Consider the following 26,816-nt stretch of genomic DNA (forward strand, 5'->3'; position numbering starts at 1 on the left):
ATTGGGAACCAAGTCTCTCATAGTTGCAAAAGGCGGCACATAAGGAGAAGACACCAACTACAGCACAGTGCTGTTAAAAAAATAGGAAAAAAAAAAATCGGAACAAGACCTCTAAACCTTTTTTGGCAATCCCTGACAACCCAATTTACTGAATGGCTTCACAATACATGAATCATTATTAGAGCACAGAATGGACTCCTAGCAACTAAGCTCTGAAGACAAATTTGAAAGGAAGCAAATAACCCAGAGCTTCACATTTGAATTCAATAACCCACTCCCTGGGGCAGCTGTTGACACTAGAATAAATAAAGCCCATTGTAAATAAATGATGAATGACATCTTTACGCCCACCATCTGCTGGTGTAAAGGTTGTTGGAAGGCCAAGGATGCAGATTTTATCCGTTATATCATAAACTGTAGCCAGCTTTCAACAGTCTTCAGATGGAATTCTTTCAGTAATCACTTTATTATAAAAAACAGAAAATGTTTCTGAATTCAATTTTACACAATTCTGCACCACAGTTAATCCATTTCCTCTGTACTTGATAAATAATACTTGTCAAAACAGCTTCAGGATGCAAGAATCATCTTCATATGCACTGGTGAAAAACTTCAGAATCCTACATAAATCAGACAGTTCTCACAGAAAAGTATTCTGTAAAAATCTCAGCACTTAACAGAACCAGATCTTGAAAAATAAATATTCATAGTTGTAGACCTTGAACTCTCCATGCTCATGCTTTTCAGAAGTGCTACCTAGCACCCGACAGTTGTCAGAGGAAACATTTACTTTAATATTTACTAATAACAGAAGCCTTAGCATAATTCAAAGATAAGACAGAACACAATTAATACTAATACTGATGCTGAAAAAACCACTTATGCAGTAAGATAGTTATCTGCAGAACTAAGAAATTTTCCCAATTTAAACCCGTGAAAAGCAAGAGTGAAATATTTATCACATACAAGCTACCCTTCAGGCCTACCCTGAAAATTAGTGTACTAATTGTACACTAAAAAAGAAAGCGTAACTTTTTCTTCTCGCAGTTACTGTACTTTTAATATAAGGTCGTCTTAAATTCAAGGAGAACTTGATCTCAACTCTGTTACTGAACAAGAACAGTGCCACAACAGGTTTTGACATGTTCAGTCTTCAGAAAGCATCCTTGTCTTCCAGAATACTCAGTTACTTCAGTTTAAGAAAACACTTTATCTTAGCCTTTCCAGTGGAAGAAGTTATGAAAGACAATATACGTACTAGTTTAAACACAATTAGAATACAATAGCATATGCAGTTGGCCGAGAGGCCAAGTGCATCTTTATGTAAACTATGGCAATAGAATACAGACAATCTGCTAGAATGCACCAAGGAGCAGTAAGAGCCCCCAGTTTAGTGCCGTACTTGGTTCCCTACACAGAAGCTCTACAACTTTTTCTTGATGTGGTGACTAGCTCAAGTGCACGGTAGATGCATAAAGCATTTTTTTCTAACTAGACAACAGAATTTATTGTTACCAGTGTACTCCACGTATTGCCTAAAATCACACATGAAGTAGACTTGGCCTACCACATAAAGATTGCCTGTTCCACCTTCATAAATTCCACTCTGATGCATGAAATTGTTCATCTCCCCGAGTAAATTAATCACTGTCAACCAAGATTATCGGAGGTTCTAGTAGATCTTAGAAGAATGTAGGAATTGTGAGTTCATATAAGAATCATTTACAAAAGTTTGGTATCTAAATCCTGAAAATACTGTAACATTTTTAATGGTGTCTCATTTGCCCATGATGAAATTTAAGTATCATTGCTTCCTGAAGGGAAGACTGGGGAAAAGGTAGAAAATGTTACCCCTTCCTCACCAAAGACACTATCTTCCACATAGCAATAATGAATTTGTGCTTACATATAAAACTGACAACACAAACTGAATACCTTTCATTCTAAACAGAAGAAAATTGAGTTTCCGTAAAGACACTTCATGGTATTTATGTTTATATTATATATTTGAAAGGTGTTTGTGTTGTTTTATATATATAGATATATGTAATTTACTGTCTATTTTAACTATCAGATCAGATGAGAGATCTAGAATAGCAGGGTTAGGCATACAGAATACACTCCACAGCTTTTTTTTTTTTTTAGTACCATCATTACTTTTAAGCATTTTTAAACTGACAATTTGCTCTCTGCCCCCCCCCCCCTCCCTTTTTCCCCCAAGGGGAGACAAGCTATTTCAAAGACAACAAAAACCACAAAAAAAAGTAAAGGCTATTAGCCAAAATCAACTTTTTCAACATTTTTAAAGAAATACGTGTTATAATTGTACTTTGTCTAAGGAGCAACAGATAGAAGTAGTAGTATGGAAACTCAGTATAAATGAAAAACAGCTTTGAAATCAGAGAGAAGTCCTTTATCTTAAGTGAAATTAACACTGTTCTTACCATCCCTTCTATGTTCTCCCAAAGTCCAGTACTTCCCCCCCCTCCCTTTCCATATTAAAAAGCTTTTTTTCATAGAATCACAGAATAGTTGAGGTGGGAAGGGACCTCTGGAGGTCACCTGTTCTAAACACACCTGGCTCAAACAGGGCTACTCAGAGCAGACTGCCCAAGTCCACGTCCAGGAGGCTTCTGAAGATCTCCAAGGATGGAGACTCCACAACCTCTCTGGACAACCTGTACCAGTGCTCACTGTGGAGAACAGTAGTGGCAGCAGCCACTAAACAAATGCTAAACAGGGTATTTCCCAAGGCCGTATTACATCTGGTACAGGCAACACAAACCTCTTCTCCAAGGCAGCCCCTGGGTACAACCACTTTCAGAGCTACACAGCAGTGGAAGTGGGAAGATGGAAGATCTTTTTGGTTAGATAGAACATGACAGCTATTTCACATGTAGAAACTCTAGCTCAGACAAGGTTGCCTGCAAGAACCATAAATGTATATTCAACAGGCCTGTAACACACATCCTCTCTCTTCAGAGAAAAAGGTGCTAGCTCTGACGTAATTCACTGATCGTGAAAAAATGCAGGCCTCTGATAAACCACTGATGTTTTAAGTGCTAACTAACATTCTTTTTGGCCATTTTCTGGACTGTAAGCTTTTACAATTCATATCATGCTGGTTAACAAAAACCTTCTGGTAAGAGGGACCATATAATCATAGTTCTAGGAGTTGCAAGTCTTCAAAATAGTACAAAAATCTTCATCCCTGCTTGAACTGTAGAACGGCATGGACATATATCCCATGTGCTTCTCTAAAAATACCTCAGTATAGAGGCCAAAACATTTTCAAAATAATGATGTAAGCAGAACACGAAGCATTAGGTCACTAAGATACAGAGATTTAGGGCCTGCACTGAAGTTTTCAGGAATATTTAAGCTATGTAACTGTGTTACCATTGACACAGTATCTGTGACATTTGAGAAAAGGCTCCAAGTGTTACTATTCCTATAGAAAATCTCAGTGCCATTTCCAAGTGTGTGGCTTAGTCATGTAGGTGTCAGTTGCAAAACGTGCAGGCAAGTCTTTGCTATCAAAAGGAGTTTCCTGCAAATCTCTTAACAGCATATTTTTGAATCTATAAACTAAGAAAATAAATAAATAAGAACCACGATGCAGTACAAGAAAGTAGTTGGATAATGAGATAGGATCCACAACAGCAAATCTCCCTAGAAAAGAGGCCATTTATTTTACAGAATTCTGTACTTTCAGTGCTGATGATTTTGGAAAGTTTCTTCAAAGTTATCTGTGTACAGCCCAGCAGGCCTTCAACATCCAAGCTGACCAACAGTTTTTATTAGGAGGAAACTTTATAGTATACATGTACATGAAAAATGAGAAGCTATAATGCACCACTGGTAGCAGCTCTAGACTCCTTCACTTTTTTTAAAAGGGGCATATGTGTGTAATATGTTCAAACCCAGTAACAGAACACCTTATTCACATTGGGAATTATTACTCATTTAAATTTGTTTACACTTTCATAAGCCATATAGAAAACTAGAAAGATATCTAAGAAACAACCAACTCACACAAGTGTCACGCTACCTATGACAACTGCCAGTTGGGAACTACTCCACAAAGTTGATCCCTGGAACAAAATGTTCCAGAAAGAGAGAAGAGCAATACATACCCTTGAATATAGTTTTGAAAGTTATAAATAAATTAACAGCCTTTTAGTCACATGGCAACTTGTTTACACAAATGCATTAATCTTTCTTGCAATTACATCTCTACTCCAAAATAAAAAGAACTTTAAAGTGACTTACTAGTACGTAGTTCAAAGAATAAGCACAGAAGCAGTATAAAAATTAAAAAAACCCTGCTCCTTTCCAGCAAAGACATTCCCAAACAAGAACAGAACTAAGGCCACTTATGAAAAAGAATCCGTAACAATTTAAGAAAGTGTCAGAATTTGTGTGAGATTCAGCCAAGTTACATATTACTTCAGAATAACCCTGTCACCATCCTAAAAAGAACTGAAATTTTAATAGGACTAAAGATACCCAAGGGTGAAACCATACATATGTCTAAGTACAGATCATTTGTACATCTGCCTTTTCTTCTGATGTTGTTGAATGCATGCCATTTAGATATCCACAGCAATTCCCAACAGATCACAGAAACAAAGCTTTAGTCCTCCATTATTAGAAGTACCCTTATTGATTTATTTCAGGTCATAAATATATTTGAAACTTTCAGGTTTTAAGTAGCTAGCCTCACCAAAATAGGAGTTCCACTACGGACAAAAGGAGGTAACTAGCCCTTATTGTAAAAGCCACAGATAAACTGACAAGAAATTTACAACCAGCCATAAAATAAAATATCAATAATCATGCATTTCAATAACCAAATACATGTAAGCACATGACAGACAAAGGTTTGGGAACACTAAGCTAGAAGGTATATCAAGTTCCCTTAGCTTCCTGAAGTGCCATCACGGTTGTGAACAGTAACTTAGCTACTGGCACTTAGTTCAGATGATAGTCCTACTACACAAACTGCAACAGGAGTAATGGATGAATTCCCCCTGATCCATGAATTCAGAAATGAATTAATGCTCTCACATAGCAGCAAACACAGTCTGTGAACTGATGATCAAACTAGTTTCAGGAACCAAAATGGATCCTATGCAAGTTCTTGATGTTACTTCACAGCAGTAAAAGAGGGCCTTCAGCACTGAGTCCTCACAACTTGAGCTGCAAAACGTAACCATTGTACCTGCAGGAATGTGGCTAAAGGGTCACATTAGTAAAAATACAGTAGAAGAATTCACCAACTTCCCATGACCATAAAGACATCCTCTGACTACCAAAGGAAGTAGCAAATATCATGAAGTAGACAGTAAAGAACTCTTGGGGGTGAATGCTACATCCTGGCAATTGTCACTATCACTAAGGTGATATTCTTATTCATTTAATGAATTAAGGGAACTTTGGTTCTACTAAATCCAAAGCATTTGCAAATAGAGGAAAAATAACTGAGTTTCCGAGAAGAATTAGTATATTCAGAATATCTGAAAGTGGATGGAGAAGTCACGCCGTGGTTTTAGGAAAGAGAGATGTAACTTCAACAGTCAGGTCTTCCACTTTGCACAAACACATTTTTTTTCTGCAGGCTCTCAATTAGTAGAAAACATTGTAAATTTAATTAGAAAGCTCATTTGTACGGAAACCAAGAAATTGCCTTATAAAAAATATGACTTCAGATATTTAGTGTTAGTCTGAGCAAGACTAGTCTTAGTCTGAACATGACTAAGGTGTTCTAGAAACATAATAATGAATAAAAATAAACATTTAATCACATTTCTATGAAATAAAGCAGAAAGATATTTAAAAATACAGTATTTAAATATACAGGAAAAATTCTTATATCAATTTAATTTAGAGAACATACGTAGTATTACTTAGTATCATCACTGATCTTTCCCCCTGCAACGTCTGACAGAACTTAAATTCCCTCTTTCAACTACTGCTTATTTTTTTCTCATCAACAATGACTTGTTAGTAATAGTTAATACAATACAGAACGTCCCCCTCAATGACAAAATGATGGCTACTGACTCAGCCTGGTAACAAGCCCAGTATCTCTTTACAACAATGAATTTTTTTCTGAGAAGAAGCAATTTTAATACTTCTCAGTGTTACACTACCACGAGACAAACTGCCTCATCTACACAGCTTGTCTAAACTCACAAAGCTTAACAGCTCCCAGAATGGTATTTTGATTCTTACCAGCTTCTATAGACCACCTCTAGTTCTCTAAAAGTTATTTTTTAAGTTGGCACTAGCTCAAATACCACACTTCCACAGAAGAGTAGCTTAACTTCTCGTAGCTGGCAATTACCAACTAACCAGTTTTGACAAAAGTATCTCTCAGTCTATCCAACTATTGAAAGCCATTACCAAGATTAAAGACACAGGACAAGACAAATGAACAATTTGTTCCAATACCTGCACTCCCCTTGACTGACCTAAACGCATCAGAAAGGAAAAGTGAAACCCAGCGACTCACAGACCTAAAAACCTGGGCATGCCACAGCACACATAGCAAGCTTGCAGAGCCCAGCAGTGGGGAGATCAGGAGCAGCCTGCAGCTTCAAGAGAACAACGGGACACACTATTTGCTTGTGTAGACATATGATCAGCAGTAGAGCAAAGACTGCAACAGCTAATGCTAAGTATGCAACGGCCACACTGAGTATCTGTCATGGAATGTGGGCTTTGAATTTTTGGTAGTGGTGGCTTAGGGTTTTTTTGAGTGGTGGTGTGTTGTATGTGGTTTTGCAACAAGCTAGTTTTACTAAACTACCAACTCACAGGATGAAATACTGGACTACAATTTCTAATTGGCATACATGCATTCCTTGATTTGTTCCAGTTTGGCCTTATCCGAAAGGAATTCAGTTTGTGTACTCCCACATGAAAACCAGACCGCAGAAAGCAGAGCTAACTCCCGTAATACACTCCTGATCCAAACTAAGATGCTAATGACAAAGTCAAATATTCTTGACTTACAACACAAGAAAAGCACACAAATAGATCTCACATACATACAACAGTGTTAGCTTCAGTTGCCCCGTAGGTTACAACATACTCCCACAGTGAGGTACACTGCAGCTTCCATATATCCCCATTATCAAGATAATACCTTTCCTTGGAGCTGCAGTGATTGGCTGAAGACAACACAAACTGAGGACCACTGCATAGAAATATCTGGCCAGAAAAATCTGAATTAAAACGTGATTGTCTTAAGAAAGCAAGTCCTTATTTCATTGTTAAGCAGTCAAAAGAAATTTTATCCAGTTCTCCTCTTCTTACATCTACGCTCAAGATGCTTCCTGTTCAGTGGTGGATTGAAACCAGGTATGTAAGGCTAGTGCTAAATCAGAAAAGTGATGGTGCTGTGACTCAGTAAGCACCAACTGGAAGCAAATAACTCACAAGTTTCCTTAGCCACAGGGTAAAAAAAGCCTTCTCTTATCAAACAGAAGTTGTTACAGCTTCATAAATACAGAGATAGCACCACTAACAGCTAGCAGTTTTTACTAAGAGAAAAAGAAATTCAGGAAATGCTCAATGCAGATACACAATTACAGACACAGTAACACTGGTCGTTATGGACATCTCTGGGTATCTTAACACTTGTAGGTATCTCGAGAATTACCTCATCATGTTTCTTATTTTGCTATTCCTTCAACACACTTGCATTCAAGATCAGAACTGTAAGTACAATCTGATCATACTCTTCTATACATTTTCACAGAGAACTTCCAAGGAGGCACAGGTGTTAGATGCAATTTCAAGTTATTAACTTGTAAAATAAGTAAGGTACTTTAAGTCTTACCTATGAAGTCAGCTAAAATATTGCATTCGTTTACATTTTTATGTACACATACATTCATATATGCATGCCCTGCATGTGTGCATCTCCCTTCATTAATTTGCTATACCAAAAAGAGCACATACACAAGGCTATGGCTCATGCATGTGTTTCTAAAGGTATCCTAAAATGCTCTTGGAAAAGGAAACAGACAACCCTGCCTTAGAGAACAGTTAAGCACATTTGAAAGACATAGCTATCAGTATGAGCATCTTAAAGCCATCACAAGTGTAGACACTGAGCACTGAGGTAGAACTGCTCTGTGGTAAAGTGACAAGAAAACAGCTGACTTTGCTAAGGTATATTCTTAACCTGAGCCCCCACAAAAGTCAAAGTCTGGATTTTGGCAGACTTTTTTAAACTTTAAGCTTTTATCAATCCCTTCTTGATTTCTGAAGTATTTACTATCTTCATGATTATAGTGAACTTGAGTTCTTAAGTCTTCTGTGAAAACAGTGAGCCATATCTTTTCTTCTACATCGGAAATGCAAACACTTCCTCTAGAGAATTCTTGATTAAGGCTACTAGACACATCACAATTTCCCAACATGATGTTATATTAACCACACCTGGCATGAATGCACAGAGAAAGACTATCCAGAGAAATACAAGTTTTTAATAATATAGAAAATTTCCACAAAAAATGTGAGGCAAAACATCCAGTCTTACAAATCTGAGTGTTACTTAAGGAAGTTAAACAGTGCAAACAGCAGAAATCTGCAGTTTTAAGAATATATCACTCCAAAAAAAGGAAATTTTAGCAAATTTTTAATTTTCACAGAAGCCAAAGAAAGCTGCAAGACAAAGTACAGTTTCACATGGATGCTGATGATAGAGCTTACCCAGAACAAAGGGAAAGCTAGTAGAGCCATATGTTTAAATAATTTCTATGATTTATTACTTACCGTATCCCATATCTGAAGCTTTATCTGTTTTCCATCAATAGTTATCATTCGAGCCCCAAATTCTACACCTGAATAGATTTTAGAAAAGATTACATTATTAGCATGTGTCAGAGAGAAGAATATCAAGTACTGTAACAGCAAGAATGTAAGTTTAACTCAACACTGTATTTGTAGGAAACAATTCCTTTCACAATCTGCTTTTCGTTAATTTTCCAGCTATTTGAAAGAGCTGGAAAGTTTTCCAGAAGGAAGAAAACTGTTACTTTCCAAGTGCTTTAAAAATGCATTAATTAGAGCAAGTGCCAAGGAGGCATTTCCTACAATGTTTTCCAGATGATTTCGTAGCTCTAGATCAGAGGGAGATAAACATGTGCTTTTGCATGCAAACAGGAAGCTGAAGAGTCACAGTTACTTTAACACTCTGCCAAGGATAGATCGCTAAAGCCAGTTTAGAAGAAATTAAACCTACAATTCTTTATCAATAAAGTATTCTAATAACTATACAAATGTCACCTTCAACAAGACAAATTTTATGATTGTATTAAAACTCATCTGCCTTTATACAAAAATAAAGGGCTTCCAAAATTCTAGCTAGTTAAAGATCAAATTTAATAACTGAGGGAAAAATTAATGTTTCAAATAAAAAAGGAATTTCTTCAGTGGAAAAAAATCAAGCCTTTTGTACCATCATTTGAAGCACTTTTAGGATATTTTAAATTAAGCATACATTGAGGCTATTACTACAGTAGTTAAAATCTGACAGATGTGTAAAGATAGCAGACATATGCAAAGGTTATCAAGTTTCCATTAATCTGTATTTTTTCTGAAATAATGGATATATGAAGCAAAGATCGAGTTGGTAGGTTAAGTTTTATCTAAAATTGGTCACTGTCTAGATTTGGGCTGAGGTCTTCCAATTAAGCAGACCTGCTATGAAGTATTCCAAATGTCTCTGCAAAAGCTTATTTAGAACATTTGGGGGGCAGCATTGCTTTCTGCAGAATGACTTTTGGGGAAGGGGCAGGTAGGAACCACTATTCTCCCTTCCCCAAGGGCCAAATAAGAGCAGTGGGCCAAACAACATGGTGCTCTCTTTAGCATGCAAATAACTTGCAGGAACTGTACACAAACAAATTGAAAGAATGGAGGGGGAGGGGCAGAAAGGAGGAAGCAGGTGAATGACAAGGCTTTCTCTGAAGTTGATTGCAAAGCCAGGAGAAGGTCCTTTGACTACTACAAGTGTCAACACTGCAGCTGTTACTTGATCTCAAAATGCACATACAGAGCTACTGATTTAAATCCAGCAATCATCCTGAACGTTTAGTTTCCACAAACAGCCCCACAGAAAAATTAAAAGGGTATTTATTCGGTTCCATGAAAATATCTGCTGAGAGACAATTCTGAATTTGAAAAAACACACAGTTGGATGGTAAGCCTGTCCTCTTAAAGAAGGAATAGAAAAGGCTCAGGTTTACAGTAAGGGCATGTCCTAAGGGCAATACGCAAACCAAAGAGAATGTTTACAGTGTCTTTTTGTCATCCATTTCTACCTACAAATGTTGTGGGGAGTTTTTTACGGTTGGGTGTGTGTTTTCTTGTTGTTGGATTTGGTTTTTTTGGGCTGTGTGGGTGTGTGTGGTGTTGGGGTTTGGTTTTTTTTTTTTTTTTTCTTTTCCTCCACTGCCCCCCCCCGCCCCGCTGCCCCCCCCCCCCCCAGTTTTCCTTAAAGGTAGCGTTTCTCTCTGAATTTCTTAAATCTTACAGATAACACTTTAGGCCAACTACACTAAAATTTGGGGCTGAATTTTGCACAACTCTAGATGAAAAGTCTTCTTTCCACATGTCCAGTTTCAGTCTCCCTTCTCCTCTAACAGAGTTGCTCACAGCAGGAATAAAATCTGCACTCCCATGGGCTAAAACCATTGTATCATATTAAGAAGAGTTAGTCTATGTAACACAAGCCTTTTTATTGAACCTACAGGTTCCCAGGAAGCACATTAGGTAACTAACATCAACCCATCCCACCTCGCCCTGTATAGGCACTCATACAACTTAGAACCCATGTTCTTTATTTATTTCTGTCTTTCTAAAACAGTTTGGGTAATTGGGAGAACCACTCTCCTGACCAAAACACACACGCATGCCCTCTCAGTTCAGCGAAAGGAGGCTGCTTCCAGCCTATGTCCCTTCTTGCCCTTTCCAAGCAGCTTTCCATGCTCCATTTCTAATATCCCTCATTATGCTAGGTTCATGTCCTCATCCCACTAGCTTCAATTCCTGCTCCCAGATTTCATCTAGCTGTACACCAGACAAAAGACCTGGTACTACAACCACCCTGCTGAAGTGAAGCTGTTTCCCACAGCCGATCAGTTTGCTGATGTGACAGGACTGCCAAAAGCGTAAGTGATATATAAGGTGTCATATATTTGGCAGGCCCAAAGAAGAAAAGATGACAATAACTCATGCCTCCCTAAAGAACTCAGGCTCTTTATTCAGCCAGCCTATCTGCTGCTAAGACCTCAGAAATATTTGAAAACTGATGTTAGCTGAAGAATTTGAATTATATAAAGACAGCCACGCACAAGGTGTGGGAGGAATGTCAAGACAGAAAGGGAACCCATAACCAAACCACCTGATACATTCTGTTACATGAAGAATATTTGTTTGTATTTCAATCATCTGTTTCAGTACTCCCAAACACAGGAAGCCCACCTATTCCAGGACACAAACTAAAAATAGAGACTAGGGATACATTTTGTGCAAGGCTCATCATGATTAGAGCTGATAGGTTCCTTGAAATAACATCAAGAAGTTCAAAGGTTCTGCAACCTTATCAGAGACTAGCATCTGTTATGCTTACCAGGTTTCACTGTTTCACTCATCTGAAGGCTAAGCTTGCCCACAAAATTCCCACACTATTCCTCATATTTTGTGTGGAAAGAAGTTTGCATCATTTACTGTAGCTAGATCAGAGGCAATGCATTCTGTCAACATGTATTAATTTCCCCTAGTTATCAGTATCAAATCATACCTAACACAAATGGTCCACATTCAATTGAGGAGTCAGGCAGAACGCCCCCGTCCCTTCCAGTGAATACCTTCATACTTCAATCCTTCCCCATCCAGAAGTTAGTCTTCCCAAATCGTAAATCTGTTTATTTATCTTTAAGGTTAATTGTGCTTTAGTTTACCTGTAACTTGTCTTCAAGATTCTGTGGCTAGACTAATATTCTGTTTTCTATGAAATATCTACCATTTGCATCACCATCAATGCATGTGAAGCTTAGCCAATTCTCCTTCCATGCCGAGGTTTTAGCTTTTCTGTTGAAGATACTATAGCTACGAATTTTAATTGTTTCACATTGTACCTTCCCAGTAAGAAAAAAGATGTCCACTTTGCTTTATTAGCTAACAAATACTGATCAGCTAAAGATTCACTGCTACCTTAATACAGCACAAATTCTACATTACTACAGCACAACAAACTCATAAATGCATGCTGAGGTAGCATGGCTGCTTAACCATTAGCACTGTGGAGGACAAAAGAGACCTACCAATAGTGAGATCGTGGACTGGTTGAAATCTCTTGTCTGTAAACTGCAACAATAAACATGATTTCCCAACACCTAAAAGAAAAACAACCAAAATAAAGAAGTTTTAAGCAAATTAAAAACATGTGTTAAGAACCAATAGGTAGTTATTTATGTTATATATTATTTAAAACTCATTATTAGAACTTGGGATACTAGATTTCACCTGCTTTGAATCCTGTGTAACTTTTTCATACCACAACAGCTTTTAAAGTTCCAGAAACATTAAAGTCAAAGTAGTATTTTTCAAAAACAACCAAAAAAATTAATTCTTCTTCCAAAACCGTACTTCTGCCTTTAAAATTAAGTAGAAAAAAATATATTTCCTAACAGACCTTCAAAGTATTATTTCACATCCTCTCTCCACTGTAACTACAGGTCTTGCTACCCCCCTCACAACCCTGCATCTGCTTCCCCTTCAATACTTTCAGCCTTCTTCCAAGCTAACTAGGTCCTCCACAACACCTCACTCTCACCCATCTCCTAATTTATCAGCTGAGGTAACAGCACTACATATATGGCTGCCTAGAATCACTATGTGCCACTGCCCATTGGTTCCCAACAGGCCAAAAAATAGTCCCAGCAGAACTGGCAACAGCTGAGTTCACACTACAGCCAGCCAGACAACACATTGTTCCCCTCAGATATCCTGATTTCCAACCCAAACGGATTAACTACTTCACATCACATGGACAATGGTAAGCAAATGGGCAACTTCTTCTGTATGTGAAAGCACAGAGAAGTAAAAGTTAATGCAGTCAATAGAAGTACTCCTAACTATCTAAGTTTATAAACATAATACTGTTGTTTACTCTTATTTTTTCCTTGTTCTTTTACTTGGAGGGGTCATTCTTCCTGTTCTGGAATATTTCATATTTTCAGCCTTTTAAAACTTGACAGTCATACCTTCGGTTTACATACATTTAAATTCTGAACAAAGGGATAAGGAAAAGAACCATACTGCAAGACACAAGATATGCATAACAGAGGTTTGCATATAGTGACATGGATATTTCTACTACTAAATTCAACAAGATTTTTAGTATGGTTTCATGAGGAAAGCAAGCCTACACTATAGCAATCACTGCCCATCTGTCATTTTGGTCTTAAAAAACTATGACCAGTTTCAACCAAACCTAATAGGAGACCTGCATTTAGTTTTGTTACAAAATGAGCTGCGACAAATTGATGCCACTCTGAGATTAATATCCCAAGTGATGTAGCAATTCCAGCAGCCTGAGCCAATTGTTGGTGCTGCTGTCCCTACTCTCTCCCCTACAGCACGTTCGTGCCCATTTCTTCACGTGGCTTAGATTAGTTCTGAAGCAATTGCAGTTGTCTGCTGGGTTAGCACGCTGATCTGACAAGAAGAGTGACAAAACAAACAGAAACAGCTTAATGCAGAGTCAGACAAGCATGAGGGTTAGTTCAAATGAGGGCAGAGAAATGCAGCAGCCAGCAGATCAACAGCTTAGAGTGGCATGGAACTGCAGCCCAAGGCAAAGCTTGCAGCACTAGCCTTAACATCTCTTTCCTGTAGCTCTCTGGCTTATGATAGCAAGCTCTGTGGGCATAAGAAGTGGATAAGGAATGGGGGAGAGTGCTGGAGGTAAGAAATAGGGAGAAGGACAGGCAGAATACTAGAGCTGTAGGGACAGAGAACACAAAACTAATCTTAAAATAGTAGTATCTTCTACTCACAGAACACTGCTTATATACACAGATAACCACCAATGACACACAGCAGCCCCATCACCGAAGATAATCACGATCCCGCTTACAAAAAACAACCTATAAATCACACCAGAAATAGAATGGAGAATAGCTTTTATCATTAACCCAACAAAGTGATTTCAGTATCATTGGATATATCAGAACCTCAAAGCTACCCAATATTCCTGCACAAATCTTACAAAGACTTGAAAAACATTTCAAAATCTAATCAACAAAGTGACACTTGTTTACATGTCCCAGCACTAGTTCTCAAGTGGCAATCTGGTATTTCTTCTTGTAATGCTAGTGACCAGCATGTTGGTTCAAGAGGAGATACAAACACTAGCATCAACACAGCAAAGACAACAGATGAGCACAGCCCTTTGATGCAAGCCGTGTCTCAAACTGGCACAAGATGACTACACCTCTAGTTAATTCTATGCAGCATGCCTTTTAGGAGCAGACTGCAGAGTGGTGGGTTCACACCCAGAAACAGAAAAATTAACTAGTTTCTGTCTTAATGCCATTCCTGCTACTTCAGAACGTTCCAGCAAAATACACCTGGAAGGCCATAAGTTCTGTACTGCCCTGACTGAAAAAGAAGTTCAAAAAGTTGCAAACAAAGCTGCAGCACCTATTAAGTTTAGGTTTAAAATATTTTATTGCCTATTTTTAATAGTAATATTTTAATTTTATCATTTTTAACAGGGAAGTTCTTATGAGAATAGTTTGTGGACCATTCAATTGCAAAGCCTGAGCAGGCTGCACTATGTTAGACACAGCCCAGAACCTGTATCAGGTTCTGGAGCTTAATTAAGATCAATTAACAGTTGCATGGCCACTAACTCCATGGCATACAGATGGTTCAAAGTAACTACGCTGGTTAACTCACTCTATGAGCAAAGTGGATGTTTACCAGGCATCTCATTCACTTAGCACTGTAAATCTCATACCTGAAATGAGGCAGACACTCTGGGAAAAGTAGCTGAGCATGTCTCATGATAGCCAGTTGCAGACACAGAAAGGACAGATTCAGTTATTTATTAACTCATTCTCCATGTTACTGCCACAATTACTTTAATACAGCTTCAGATAAAGCACCCCCAGAGAAAAAAAAAAAATCTTAGTATTTTAAAACAAGAAATAAGCAGAGCTTGGTTACACTTCACCAACAACCACGGTAAACAAAAGCTCTTGCTTAGGAACAAATTAAAACAATGGATTACATGCTCAGAGGGGAGCAGTGTGCTTCCCTGCAAGTGCCTGTTCCAGGATCCCTTCATCACTTTTAGTACCCAAACAGTGATGGGAAGTGAAACTTGTGCTACAGTAGTTTTACCCTCTGGCTCTGAATTCCAAACCTCAGCTGGTTCTCCAAATTCCTCTGCCTCTCTTAAGTCTCCTCTTTATCTGGGTGCCACTCTACAGTCAGTTTCCCTAGGTAACGGCTGCCAGAGCTTTGCTGTTGTCCACCTTGGCCCAGCCATGCATCGCCTCCCCCCCTCCTTACATCAACACCAGTGTTGATTTCACTGCTTAGCAAGCCAGAACAGTTTGGTGGTAAAGCTAACCTCTCCCTTCTCACTCACCAAGTTATGCAGTGAGCTAAGCCAAGAAACAGATCCAGCATAAAACTACACTCACCCAAAACACTATTATGTGCATGAGACTAGGGCTACAAAATACATATCAAAGGGAAGGGTTGTTCTTTTCAGTACCAGGCTATGCTCATGGCAGTTAAAAAAAGCAGCTTTGCAACCACAGCACAGGGGATGATACAGCTGAGCCAGTTAAATGGCTCTTGCTAAGACAGCTCATTTGCTTCCTTCTCCCCTTCCAGCTGCTGTGACTCCCTGTGAACAGGGCAAGGAAAGCTCAGTCATCAGCTGCAAAGTCAGAGGTGCACTAGTCAACATGAGGCAAACTTCCAGGCTTTTCTTACCATTAGCAAAACTCATCAGTATTCCTTCCACTTATGTTTGTTTGTCTTGGAAAGTTGATCTGGCTCAAAACTAAAAATGTCTCAAAAAAGGAGGGAAGAGGGAGTTACGATAATTTCCTTACTTGTTCACAGAAGCACCACTATAGCCCAAGAAAGGTGGCAGAGGAAAAGAACTGCAGTAGCAGTCATCCCAACCTAGGTATCAAAACTGAATCCTGGAGACAAGTCTCTTTAGTTAACCTGCTAGCTGCTTCTGATGGGTATGGTATGCTCAGCCCTTCCCACACAGTTTCACCTTACTCAAAACAGCTCTTACACTTTTCTGACCGTACCTACTATTTGCTTGGTTTTATTTTATAGATCACCTTTGTGAGCTGAACTGGCTCTCTCAGACAAGCACTGATGTTGACAGCCTAAGAAGCAGAAGTTCATGGCTGAGACAAGGAGTGGTAACCAAGTCCACCCATTCTGGTGGTGGATAAATATTGAATTAACTCAGCCATCTCACAGAACTGTATTTTTGTCATTGTTACTTCACAAGACAAGGTGATCAATCAGCTCACCACCAACAGAGATGAAGACCTACTCCCCCTTTGATATCCTGCTCTCGCTGATCCTCCTAGGTCCTGTTTCCTCCCTTGGAAGTACGCTAGGCTTTGGAAAGCCCTTCCCTGGGCCAACTCTGCTGACTCAGCCACCAAGTAAAAAGTTAACCAAAAAGTAGGTAGTTTCTACTGCATTAGTGGGTTGGTTTAGCTCATGGCAGACTATGAAAGTCACCACAAGGCAAGTCCTTTCATGTGTAATCAACTATGTCAGCTTGGATGCCCACGATACTAAAGTCCCAATACCAACTGAGCTGAAACAAGTTTCCTACTTCCGTTACATCTCTTTAGAAAACAAACAAAAATAAATCTTTAAATAGGCTGAGGACAGTCTCAAACTGTGATGAAGCCTCAAATAATATAGATTATAAAACCAGCTCAGATTTAAACCAAGTAATTAAATAGTACAAATAACACAAGATATATACCTCTAACCTGGTTTATGAGGTACTTGTAGTTCTTTCTAGCAGTCTGCACAGCTTCCACATATTTCATAAGCCCTTTTGCTATCACAAGCCACAGCTCATTCCCTGTCTCCTTCCTTCCCAATATCTTTATGCAACTTGAAGTGCAGTACTACCCTTTCACAGGCCTAAGCATAATGAGACTTTAACCTAAAGCAAAGATTATTCTTAACCTCTTTTCAGCCAGTTATCTGTTAGTCAAAACTAACATCAAATAGAAAAATTCTATTTAAATTAGTAGGAAGAACAAACTACAACATTCCAAAGTGTCAGTTATAGAGCAAAGGTATTTCACATACCAACATAAGCATGGGCAAGAAGGGAAGAAAATTAACCTCCAAAATCCTTCACGATGGCTACATAAGTTTTGGAAAATTAATGTCATAAAAATGGCTTTATAGCTCTTTAAATTCAGCTTCAATACTTAAGCAGACATTGCTGTAAATTATTTACAAGAGCCAATGATGTAAGTTTTCCCTTCTATATAAAAATTTGTGCAGACCTACAAACTGAAAGGAGCTGTTCAGCTCTGTCACATTTCATCTAGTATGGCACTACCCAACTGCTAACTGCAGGTTTTAAAACTAAATAAAAATTATTTCCAAATAAAATAAAACTACATGAGTCCATACAAAATCTCTTTGCGTCCTGGATGATCACAGAAGACTCAGAAAACTGCCAGCCCTTCATAATAAAATTGTTTTAGCCAAAGTTGGGGAGGGAAGCATTGCTCAGGTTTTTTTTAGTGGGGTGGGGTGGTTTTGGTTTAAAGGTTAGAAATTAGTATGAGGGTGCACAGTTACAGTCTCATAAAATCATCTGTACAGGCATCTACTTAGAATTTATCAATTCTAGTTAACATCTAAGAGGCTAAGAAGATACACTTATACAACACCTAATATCTGCTCTTTTAGGGATCAAAGGACCATCAAAAGGGTCTCAAAGCAAGATTTAAGTAGTACAGATCAGTACTCTGGTTTTCAGTATGAAAAAGTTCTCAAGCTATCATGGGATGACAACAGCAGCTCTAATGGGATGAAAACCTGTTCAGTTAAGAAGTAGTTACATACTTAGAGAAAATAAGGGCAAGAGGCTCTGGTCATGCACATCACTAGCTAGTAACAGCTGCTGTTCCAGAACAAAGTGCAATGATACTAGACACATTTCACAAGGAAGACTGAAAAATAAAGCTAATTCAATTGCTTAATTTCAACATTTGAGAATCCCCTAGACAAGTGAAATGGTTGACTAGGCAGCTTACTTTAGAGTGAGGAAAATTAGATCACCAAGCAATTATATTTTCTTTCATCATTTTCCCCTAATAAGAACTACTTTGAGATACTGTTGGTTTATAACCAGCAACTATCTGCTGAAATTGAAAGGCAAATGAAAGTTCATTATGCAAGAAGCTCTGAGGGGTGCTGAACCAACACATGCAGGAAAAGCAGAATACAGACCTGCTCATGGAAGATGCAGCAACACTCATCATAACATTTAGATGGAATACAACTGACAAGTTATGTTGGTGGCAAGAAACTTGACCATTACAAAACTAGTATTTTTGGTATACTACAGTTCACTAGCATTCTCTAGTGGAATCTAGCAAACATACTCTAATATAAAGAAATCCTGTCTAATACATATTAAATATTCTGGAAAAAAATTTCCAGCTCTAGTCTTCGCAGAAATCTCACCTATCATTCCTAGATTATTCCCATCTGGTACACTGCTAGTAACAACAACATTTAAGCAGAAAAGAAGGTTTCACTATCGTATCAAACATATCAAACTTGTAAGAAATAAAACAACAGACTTTCAGCCATCAACTGTAAAACCAGGCAGTACTCATGTGCTAAAAATGTTCACCCTAGCTCACATCAAAGTCCATCTTGACTTCAACTGGTGGCCAAAAGTAGATGTGTGGGGAAGAGTGGATGAACGCTCCAACTCCTACAGGCAATCAAAATGAAACTGACACTATCAACAACCAAGTCAAAGGTCTTGGAGACACAGCCCTAAGCAGAATGCAACACATATGCTTCTAAATGCATTTGCAAACTCCTATAATGTTTTGGAAATACTCAGATTAAAAGATTTTTCCTGGTTAACTCTCACAGCAGTCAGTATTCCATAATACTTGAATTTTTCTCTTAAAGTTATCGACTCTATGAAATTCCCCAGCTACTGTCCCACCCAGACAATGTAAAAACTGCAGATTTATGGCAATGTTGCTTGAGCACCTGAAAGACAGCTATGCCATTTCAGGTCTCTCCCACAACAGAAAACCAAGCAGATCTTAAACTAGTTCTAACTACATGGAAAAAAAATATTTTTTTCTAAATTATGCAAAATGTAACAACCAGAACAGAATTGATCCCAGGTTCATAAAGCTTGAAGTACCAGCAAAAGAAAAAGTCACAATGTCAACGACCAATGAAGCAAGCAATGCAAGGGGACAAGAGCTGTTGAGAAAAAGGCAGTCTTGCACAGTCAGTTTCTGTGGCTGTCATTTTAAGACACTGAGATCATACTGAATTCCTGTGGTTAAGTAGATGAAAGCATGCGGAATCACAATTCAGAGAAGATACATGCAGGTATAACTTGTATAACTGCAGGCATTTTTTGTTGGGTTTTTTATGGTTTGCATAACCCACTTCATTTTGCAGTGCTGAAAAGGAAGATGAGCTAAATGTTAACATCTGTCCTCAGCTGATGCTGCCTTACTTTTCTCCTACAGTTTGTTTACAACTAATTGCTGAGTCACCAGGCAGCCTATTCATTTCCAAATACTCTAAATCAAGTCCCAGAGATAAATTTCTTTATTGTTATGAAAATTACATGGCCTGCAAGGCCACTGGCATCTCTTCACTGGTTGGAATGCTGTAGCAGACCACCACTGGAACTGAACAGGATACTCCCAATCCACTCCTAATTCCCATCAGGAGAGCTATGAGCTCAACTGCCTTTGTCTGAGGAACAGTAGTAACACCTAAACCATCAGTCACTTTGGCAACAAACTGCACAACATAGATTGGTTCTTTGGTCCTAGCTATATTAGAATACTTACAAGGCTCATAGGAGATCTAATAAAAGCAAAACCAACTTACCACTACTGGCATATTTAACTCACTTCAAGAATGATTGTTGCAGTAGTTTTAGTTAGCCTCCTGTAGCAACTCTCAATAAAAGCCACAGAAATTAAAAAAAAAAACAACCAAAACATCAAAACACAAATTTGTGAGCTGCTTTCCTCTCTGTGTTTCCTTTCTCTCTCTCACTCCTCCTTTATATGGCTCTTAAGCAGCTGAAACAATGTCATTCGTTCTGTATTTCACATTTCAAGGTACTGAAATGCAAAAGTGCAACACACCCCATTATACCAAGAGTATTTCCGTGTAGAAATTTAATCAGCATACAATCAATGAATGTAATAAAGCAATTGTCTGCTGTCATTTGCACCACTTTTAACAATCATAGTTTTTAGAGATGTACTAGAATAGGCCACCTGTTCTGAAGCACTACCACTCTGAACCCTGCACCTACCATTTTGCATCACCCTGGACAGACAAAACTCTTCTTACTTCCCTTGAATCTGCTCAGGTAATCTCATGTCCTCTGGTTTAACGAGCTGTCACTCACTTAAATACTCAATAAAAAAATCAGAGTTTTCACATCATCTACAGCCTAATGCTTCCAACACAGTTGTCACAGCTGTGATATTTCTTAAGATTAATCTGTAGTACAGCTGCTGCTGCAGTAGCCTAAAAAAGCTTCTAGAGTTTAAATGTAGGTTTAAAAAAAAAATAAAGTCACATAGTAGTTGCATCCAGTGTATTTAACAACCTCATGTGTAATGCAAGTGTAATGTATGATTATACTCTAGTGATAGTGTGGTTCAGAGGTATGAAGTACAATTACAGAGGCCTCTTTAGAATAGCATGTAAAGTGACAGCTGTGTCATCAAACTTATTAAAAAAAGCATTTATTCAGGTATGAGGAACACAACAAGAGAGATGCACAATACTCAGGCACAATGGTTAACTATGTGTTACCCTGTCCTGACAACAGTTTGATGCAAGTATGCTACTTATACCCACACTGTACTAAGGAAGCAGAGAATATATTGGCAAATGGGCTTCAAACAGCAATTCCTATCAGCATATTGTTATGCTCCCAGCATTTGTAAGCATTACTATTTTACACACCAGCCAATGACAAACCGAATGCAGCAAGTTTTTAAAAGTGGGAAGCAAATGAGAAGAGAGCACAGAAGCGACACGAAGTATCTGGGAAAGCACCGGTCAATAATAGTAATTAAAAAAAATAGTTCCTGTAAATCAGTGGATAAGAACCAGGGCTTTTAATTTGCCTTTGACAGCATGTCTTGACAGTTTGCTACAGCACCTCCAGCTGGGGCTGGAAACGGCATCCTTGCGGCCTGAGCTGAATGTACCACACAGCAGTAGTCTTGGCCTCACCGCAAAACTGCGGGATGGCATGTGGCACCTCTCAGGCCTCACCTCTGCAGGGATGCAAATAAGGGACACTCCCCAGGTACAAGTTTTGAGGTGACAGCGCCTTCCTCCTCCCCCTGCCAGATGCCGCAGCCAGGGGCGTGACACGGCCCGACTGCCCCGCGGCCTGACAGCCAGGCCCGGCGGCGCCTGTCAGGCCTCCGGGCCTGGTGCGCGGCCCGAGGCCGCCGGGCGCGGAGCCGCCGAGGGGCAGGCCGAAGCCGCCGGGCGCGGAGCCGCCGAGGGGCAGGCCGAAGCCGCCGGGCGCGGAGCCGCCGAGGGGCAGGCCGAAGCCGCCGGGCGCGGAGCCGCCGAGGGGCAGGCCGAAGCCGCCGGGCGGGGCCCGGCGCAGAGGCGGGGGGGAGCCGCCTCCTCGCGCAGAGCCACCACGTCGACGACGCCAGCACTGCGGAAATGGGAGCGGGGAGCCAGGCCCTGCTCCGCGCTCCGCCCGCCCCCCCGCGCTCCCGGGGCGGCCTCACCTCGCCTCCCGCCCCCGCCGCTTACCTGTGTCCCCGATGATGATATACTTGAAGAGATACGCGTAGGCCATGGCCGCCCGGTCCCCGGCTCTCGCTCGCTCCTGCGTGACGCGCGCGCGCTCTGCCCCCTCCCCCGCTGTCAGGGCTCGCGCTGCGGAGAGGTGGAAACGGTTAACGGCCACCGGGCGGCGGCCCGCTCCCGCCGGGCGCCTCCGCGGGCACCGCTCGCCCGCTCCCTCCTACCTCCGCCGGCGGGCTCGCTCGGTCGCTGCTTGCCCTCCCGCCGCTCCCCGAGGCGCCGGGGAAGGCAGACGCGGCGGCGGGAAGAGCGGGCGGCGAGAACAATAACAGGCGCCGAGCGGCCCCGGACCCCTCCGGCAACGTCACGCACCCACCTCCTCGCTCCGCCCCGCCCCCGACCCGGAAGTGCTGAGGCAGCCGCTGGCTCGGGGCGCGCGGCCGCCTCCTGCCGGCGTGGGGGCGGGGCTTCGGGATGGCGGCGGAGCGGGGCCGCGGCGGGTTGGGTGTGAGGGGGTGGCCGGCCGGCTCTGGTCCCCTCTTCTGGCCGCTGTAACGGCTGCTGGGACCTTGGGCTGCTGGGACCTTGGGCTGCTGCTTTGCCTTCGCCTGGCGGGAGGAATAAGCGGCGGGGTGCGTTGTCCCGGAGGCCGGGGGGTGTCGTGGCGGCGGCGTCTCCTCCGCGGTGACCCCCGAGGGCGGCCTTGCGGGGAGAGGCTGAGAAATGGGGGATGGAGGCAGTCGGGCCGTCGTTAGGCGCTGACGAGCTCCTGGTTTGCACCAGGGCCAGGGGTGCTGAGGTACGGGGGGTGCGGCTGAAGCCCAGCGCTGCTGGCTGAGGTGTCTCTGGTGTTTCTGGCTAAAGGACCCAGGGAAACTAGCTCCGTCGAAGGCTGCGAGCCCAGCTCTGAGCTAGAGACACCTTTAAGCTTAAACACTAGTGAGCAGTTCTGTACAAGTTCATTCTCAGCACTTAACGAGCGTGAGTTCTGCCATGGAAAGGGTTTTTGCCTTTTCATTTCTGCCTTTTCTTGTTGAACCGGAAGCAATGAGCCAGGGAGGTAGCCTAAGTTCACAGCTGGTGTTTAGGACTTTCTACTCAGAGCTCATGTGGGACTGGTGAGTTGGAAGAAACTTCAAGGTCTTCCTTAGTCTAAAGCTGCTTGATGAAGTATCTCGTGTACCCAGACCTTTGGCCCTGGAGCAGTCGGAGGTTGCTTGGCCCGTGGGTTGGTTCCATGCCGAGATGCCTGGCAGTGGTAACCGTGGTACCTTGCTCCAGTCAGGTGCTACAGCTGGTGATGTGTCGGGGTACCCTCCAGCTCAGCTCTTTGTTGACTGTGAATTGGTGGGACTGTTGAAGAGCCATTGACATTTTCTTCATATGAACTCACAAGTCTACCATTCTGGTTGTACCAGTCTGGTAACTTTTAAAGATTTTTATTTGTGGCATGTCAGGTCAACAGCTTGGACAGCACTGACTTACAGCACTCTTACAGGTGTGCATCTAACTTATAAAAAATTTCAGTAAAGCTGATCATGCCAGATCTTGTTTCAATATTTTGTGACCTGAAACCCCAGCATGTGACATTTTCTCCTAGTTTAAAAACCTTTTACACACTGAAGAAAGCCGCTTCCCTATTGTTTTAAGTACAAATGAAGTTTTGATACAAATTTTTGTTAATTAACAATTCCTATTCAGAATGAGTTTTCTCAGAGAAACGAGGTTTTGCCTTGTTTCCTATAAAGCTGGGCTTCTGTTTTCAAATATCCATGTGTGTAGGGGTCTGCCTCTATGTCCCCTGTCCTAATAATGGTTACAAAAACTGGCATGTGGATGGAGGAGAGTACCTTGGCTGAAGGAAAAACTGCAGTTGGGGTCAGCTGTTAAACGCTCTCAAGAATTCACGCTAGAACAAGTCTTCTAAGTGCTCCCCCTACAGGGAAGCCCTTCAGCTGGCGTTCACGCTGTGACATGGGCTTGTGTGACCTCAACCACAGGAAACAGCTGCAGGAAACCGGGCTGTAAACAGATGAGATCTCATCCAGTGTAAGTACAGGCTACTGCTAATAGAGGTGGGGCAGCTCTGCCCCCACTAACCTACTCTTGATCCTCCCTTGTTCTGGCAGTGTCAGAGCCATCTGCTTTATCGAGGAATAGGAGTGGCTAAGCTTTAATTTTTCCATATTAGCTTTCAGGCAAATTCATTCTGGGTCCCGCAGCCACGACAACAAACTGAAATGCTTTTGACAGCCTTGTCAGATGGTTTACACCTCTGCCCAGCAGTCCTCACTCCTCAGAGAGGGTTCCATGGCTGTGAAGGCTAAAGCCTGTTCTGTTCGATCTGTCACACAGACAAGTATTGAACTCGGGATGAGCTCTCTCCTTCAGGCACCTCTTCCATGGCTAGCAGGATGAAGGAGAACTGTGTGGGCTTCTCTGTCCTTCACCTTCTCCTCCGGAGCCCTGGCATCACTCATGGCGTGCTCCAAGTCTCCATTGGTACTATCAGGGATTCCTACATGGTTGAGCCAAAAAGGGTATTTACCCTGAGGGCCTGGTGTATTTCAAGTCCATTTGATGGGGACAGACTTTTTAGTAGGGCCTGTAGCAACAGGACAAGAGGTAATGGTTTTAAACTAAAAGAAGGTAGATTTAGACTCAATAGGAGGAACAAAGTTTTATGATGAAGGTTGTGAAACACTGGAAGAGGTTGTCCAGAGAGGTGGTAGATACCCCATCCCTGGAAACCTTCAAGGTCAGGTTGGACAGGGCTCTGAGCAACCTGATCTAGTTGAGGATGTCCCTGCTTATTGGAGGGGGGGTTGGACTAGATGACCTAAAAGGTCCCTTCCAACCCAAATCAGGCTGTGAATCTTTTGAGTCTATGATTCTATTCACCTCACTAACGGGATTTGGTCTCTTAGTTTCCAAGTTATGTAAACTTCTAGACTTCAGGTTTGACACAAGCAAAATTGGCCTGACATGGTTGAATTAAATCTGATCAGAAAAGGGAATTTCCGTTTTGTAAAAGTGCAGATTGCTGATGGGTAGAAAATACAGGCACTACAGAATCTTCAGTGAAATGGAAGATATCTTTAACACCACTGCTTACAGTGGTGACTAACAGCCTGCTGGTGTGACTGACAGTTCAGAGAGAAGGCAGCCCTACCTGTTTCTGCTCTGGCAGCCTGGTAAGTCAGACGGGTAACCAACTTGCAGGTGACTCCTGTGGCAGGGCTGTGCCCCACTCACTGGCTCAGTGGCTGCTCAGTTTGAGTCAGCTGCTGCACAGTGAACAGATACCCAGGCCTCTTCTGGTTAGCCAGGCAGCCAGTGCTGCTGGAGAAGTTTTGTGTGCGCACATCTGTGGAGTATTTCAGTCACTTGTAATGCTGTTGTTGGGATATTTAGGGAATCAGTGTTTGGTAGAGGCTTGCAAGGGTAATGTGCAAGAATTTGTTGCTTATGCTATCCCATGGTAAATACAAGTTAATTTGCTGCTGGGTAAGAGACTAGATACCCAAGTTATTGAGTGTTATCATCTGTTCTGCAAATCTAAGATGCCTCCAACTAGAGGTTAATGCAAAACTGATTTTCCTCCAAGCTGTGTTTAACATACTTTTGTTTAAATGCTATTAAAAGGCATGTAAGTCAATAGGTATTGTATTTTTTCACTGGTTTTAACTCTCACCTGTCTAAATTTCTGTTTTCCAGATAAATTAATATCTTTTTTTCTTCAGCATTAATACTTTAATAGAAGGCTACTATAGACTCAGCCTCACTTATTAAAAAAAAAACTATTAGCCAGGACATATAAGAGAATCAGTGGTTATTCAATATTGAAACATAATGCTTGCAGAGGGTTGCTTTGCTTTTGTCTTTTTGTTAATGTTCTCTTGAATAATACATGTTACCTGTTAGTGATTTTATATAACATGCTCTTTGGAAATATCATGAAATATTCCACTAAGATGATAATATCAGGATTATATTCTGGCAAATTTGATACACTTGAGAAAACTAGAGTTTTCCCTTTTTTCTGTGTCACTTGGTCTTCCCCTAAATTTCCCTCATTTATCACTGCAAACTCACTTGGGGTTTATAGCAAAGCCTTAGGCTTTGCAGGATCCTTACCACCACTGCTACTTAGGAAAGCCATGGAGGTATCCAAAACTCTAGATACTCTGCAGAGCAAAGCATTAGACAGGATTTTTTTACGGAAACTAAACCACAAAAGCAGAACCCTAGCATAACCTTTGAATATGACCACACTTTATTGTGTACAATCATGTACTATCATTTAACTGTTAGAAGCCAGTTTCTACCCACACTTCAGTTTAGCTTAAAATTCTTAAATCATTCCTTTGTGCTGTTAAATTATTGATACAGATGCTGAGTAGGAAATATTATCTTCTGGTCCCTGACATTTAATCTGTCTGTATATGCTTCTTCTGAACATCAGTTGTATACTACAATTTATCTTATTTGTGAATTTTATTTAATAATTTTTAGAAGATCAGATTTGTATTTTACGTAAGTAACAAGGTAATATATAGCACATATTATTTGTTACAAATGTTGAGAATGGGACCTCACCTCATGTGGGAATATAGAGCAGATCCTGCAGGAAGACTGTCATGTATATAAATCTCAATGAAGATCTGCCTTTGGAAAGAGAATTTCTAGGTACCTGT

The 26,816-nt window shown here is 40.8% G+C and overlaps 1 protein-coding gene across 1 annotated transcript in view; it reads right to left on the minus strand.

Moving 5' to 3' along the window:
- Positions 1–22,510, minus strand: part of RAB2A (RAB2A, member RAS oncogene family) — a 44,102-nt gene extending 21,592 nt beyond the window's left edge. The window contains exons 1-4 of the mRNA XM_055799298.1: positions 22,344–22,510; positions 22,126–22,251; positions 12,345–12,416; positions 8,791–8,858 (exon numbers count right to left, since the gene is read on the minus strand). Coding sequence (XP_055655273.1) covers positions 8,791–8,858; positions 12,345–12,416; positions 22,126–22,171 — 186 coding nt within the window. The 5' untranslated portion in view covers positions 22,172–22,251; positions 22,344–22,510. The remainder of the gene's footprint in view (positions 1–8,790; positions 8,859–12,344; positions 12,417–22,125; positions 22,252–22,343) is intronic.
- Positions 22,511–26,816: the final 4,306 nt, after the last annotated feature.

This window comes from Falco peregrinus, chromosome 3, assembly GCF_023634155.1.
Source record: "Falco peregrinus isolate bFalPer1 chromosome 3, bFalPer1.pri, whole genome shotgun sequence".
In the NCBI taxonomy this organism is placed as follows: domain Eukaryota; kingdom Metazoa; phylum Chordata; class Aves; order Falconiformes; family Falconidae; genus Falco; species Falco peregrinus.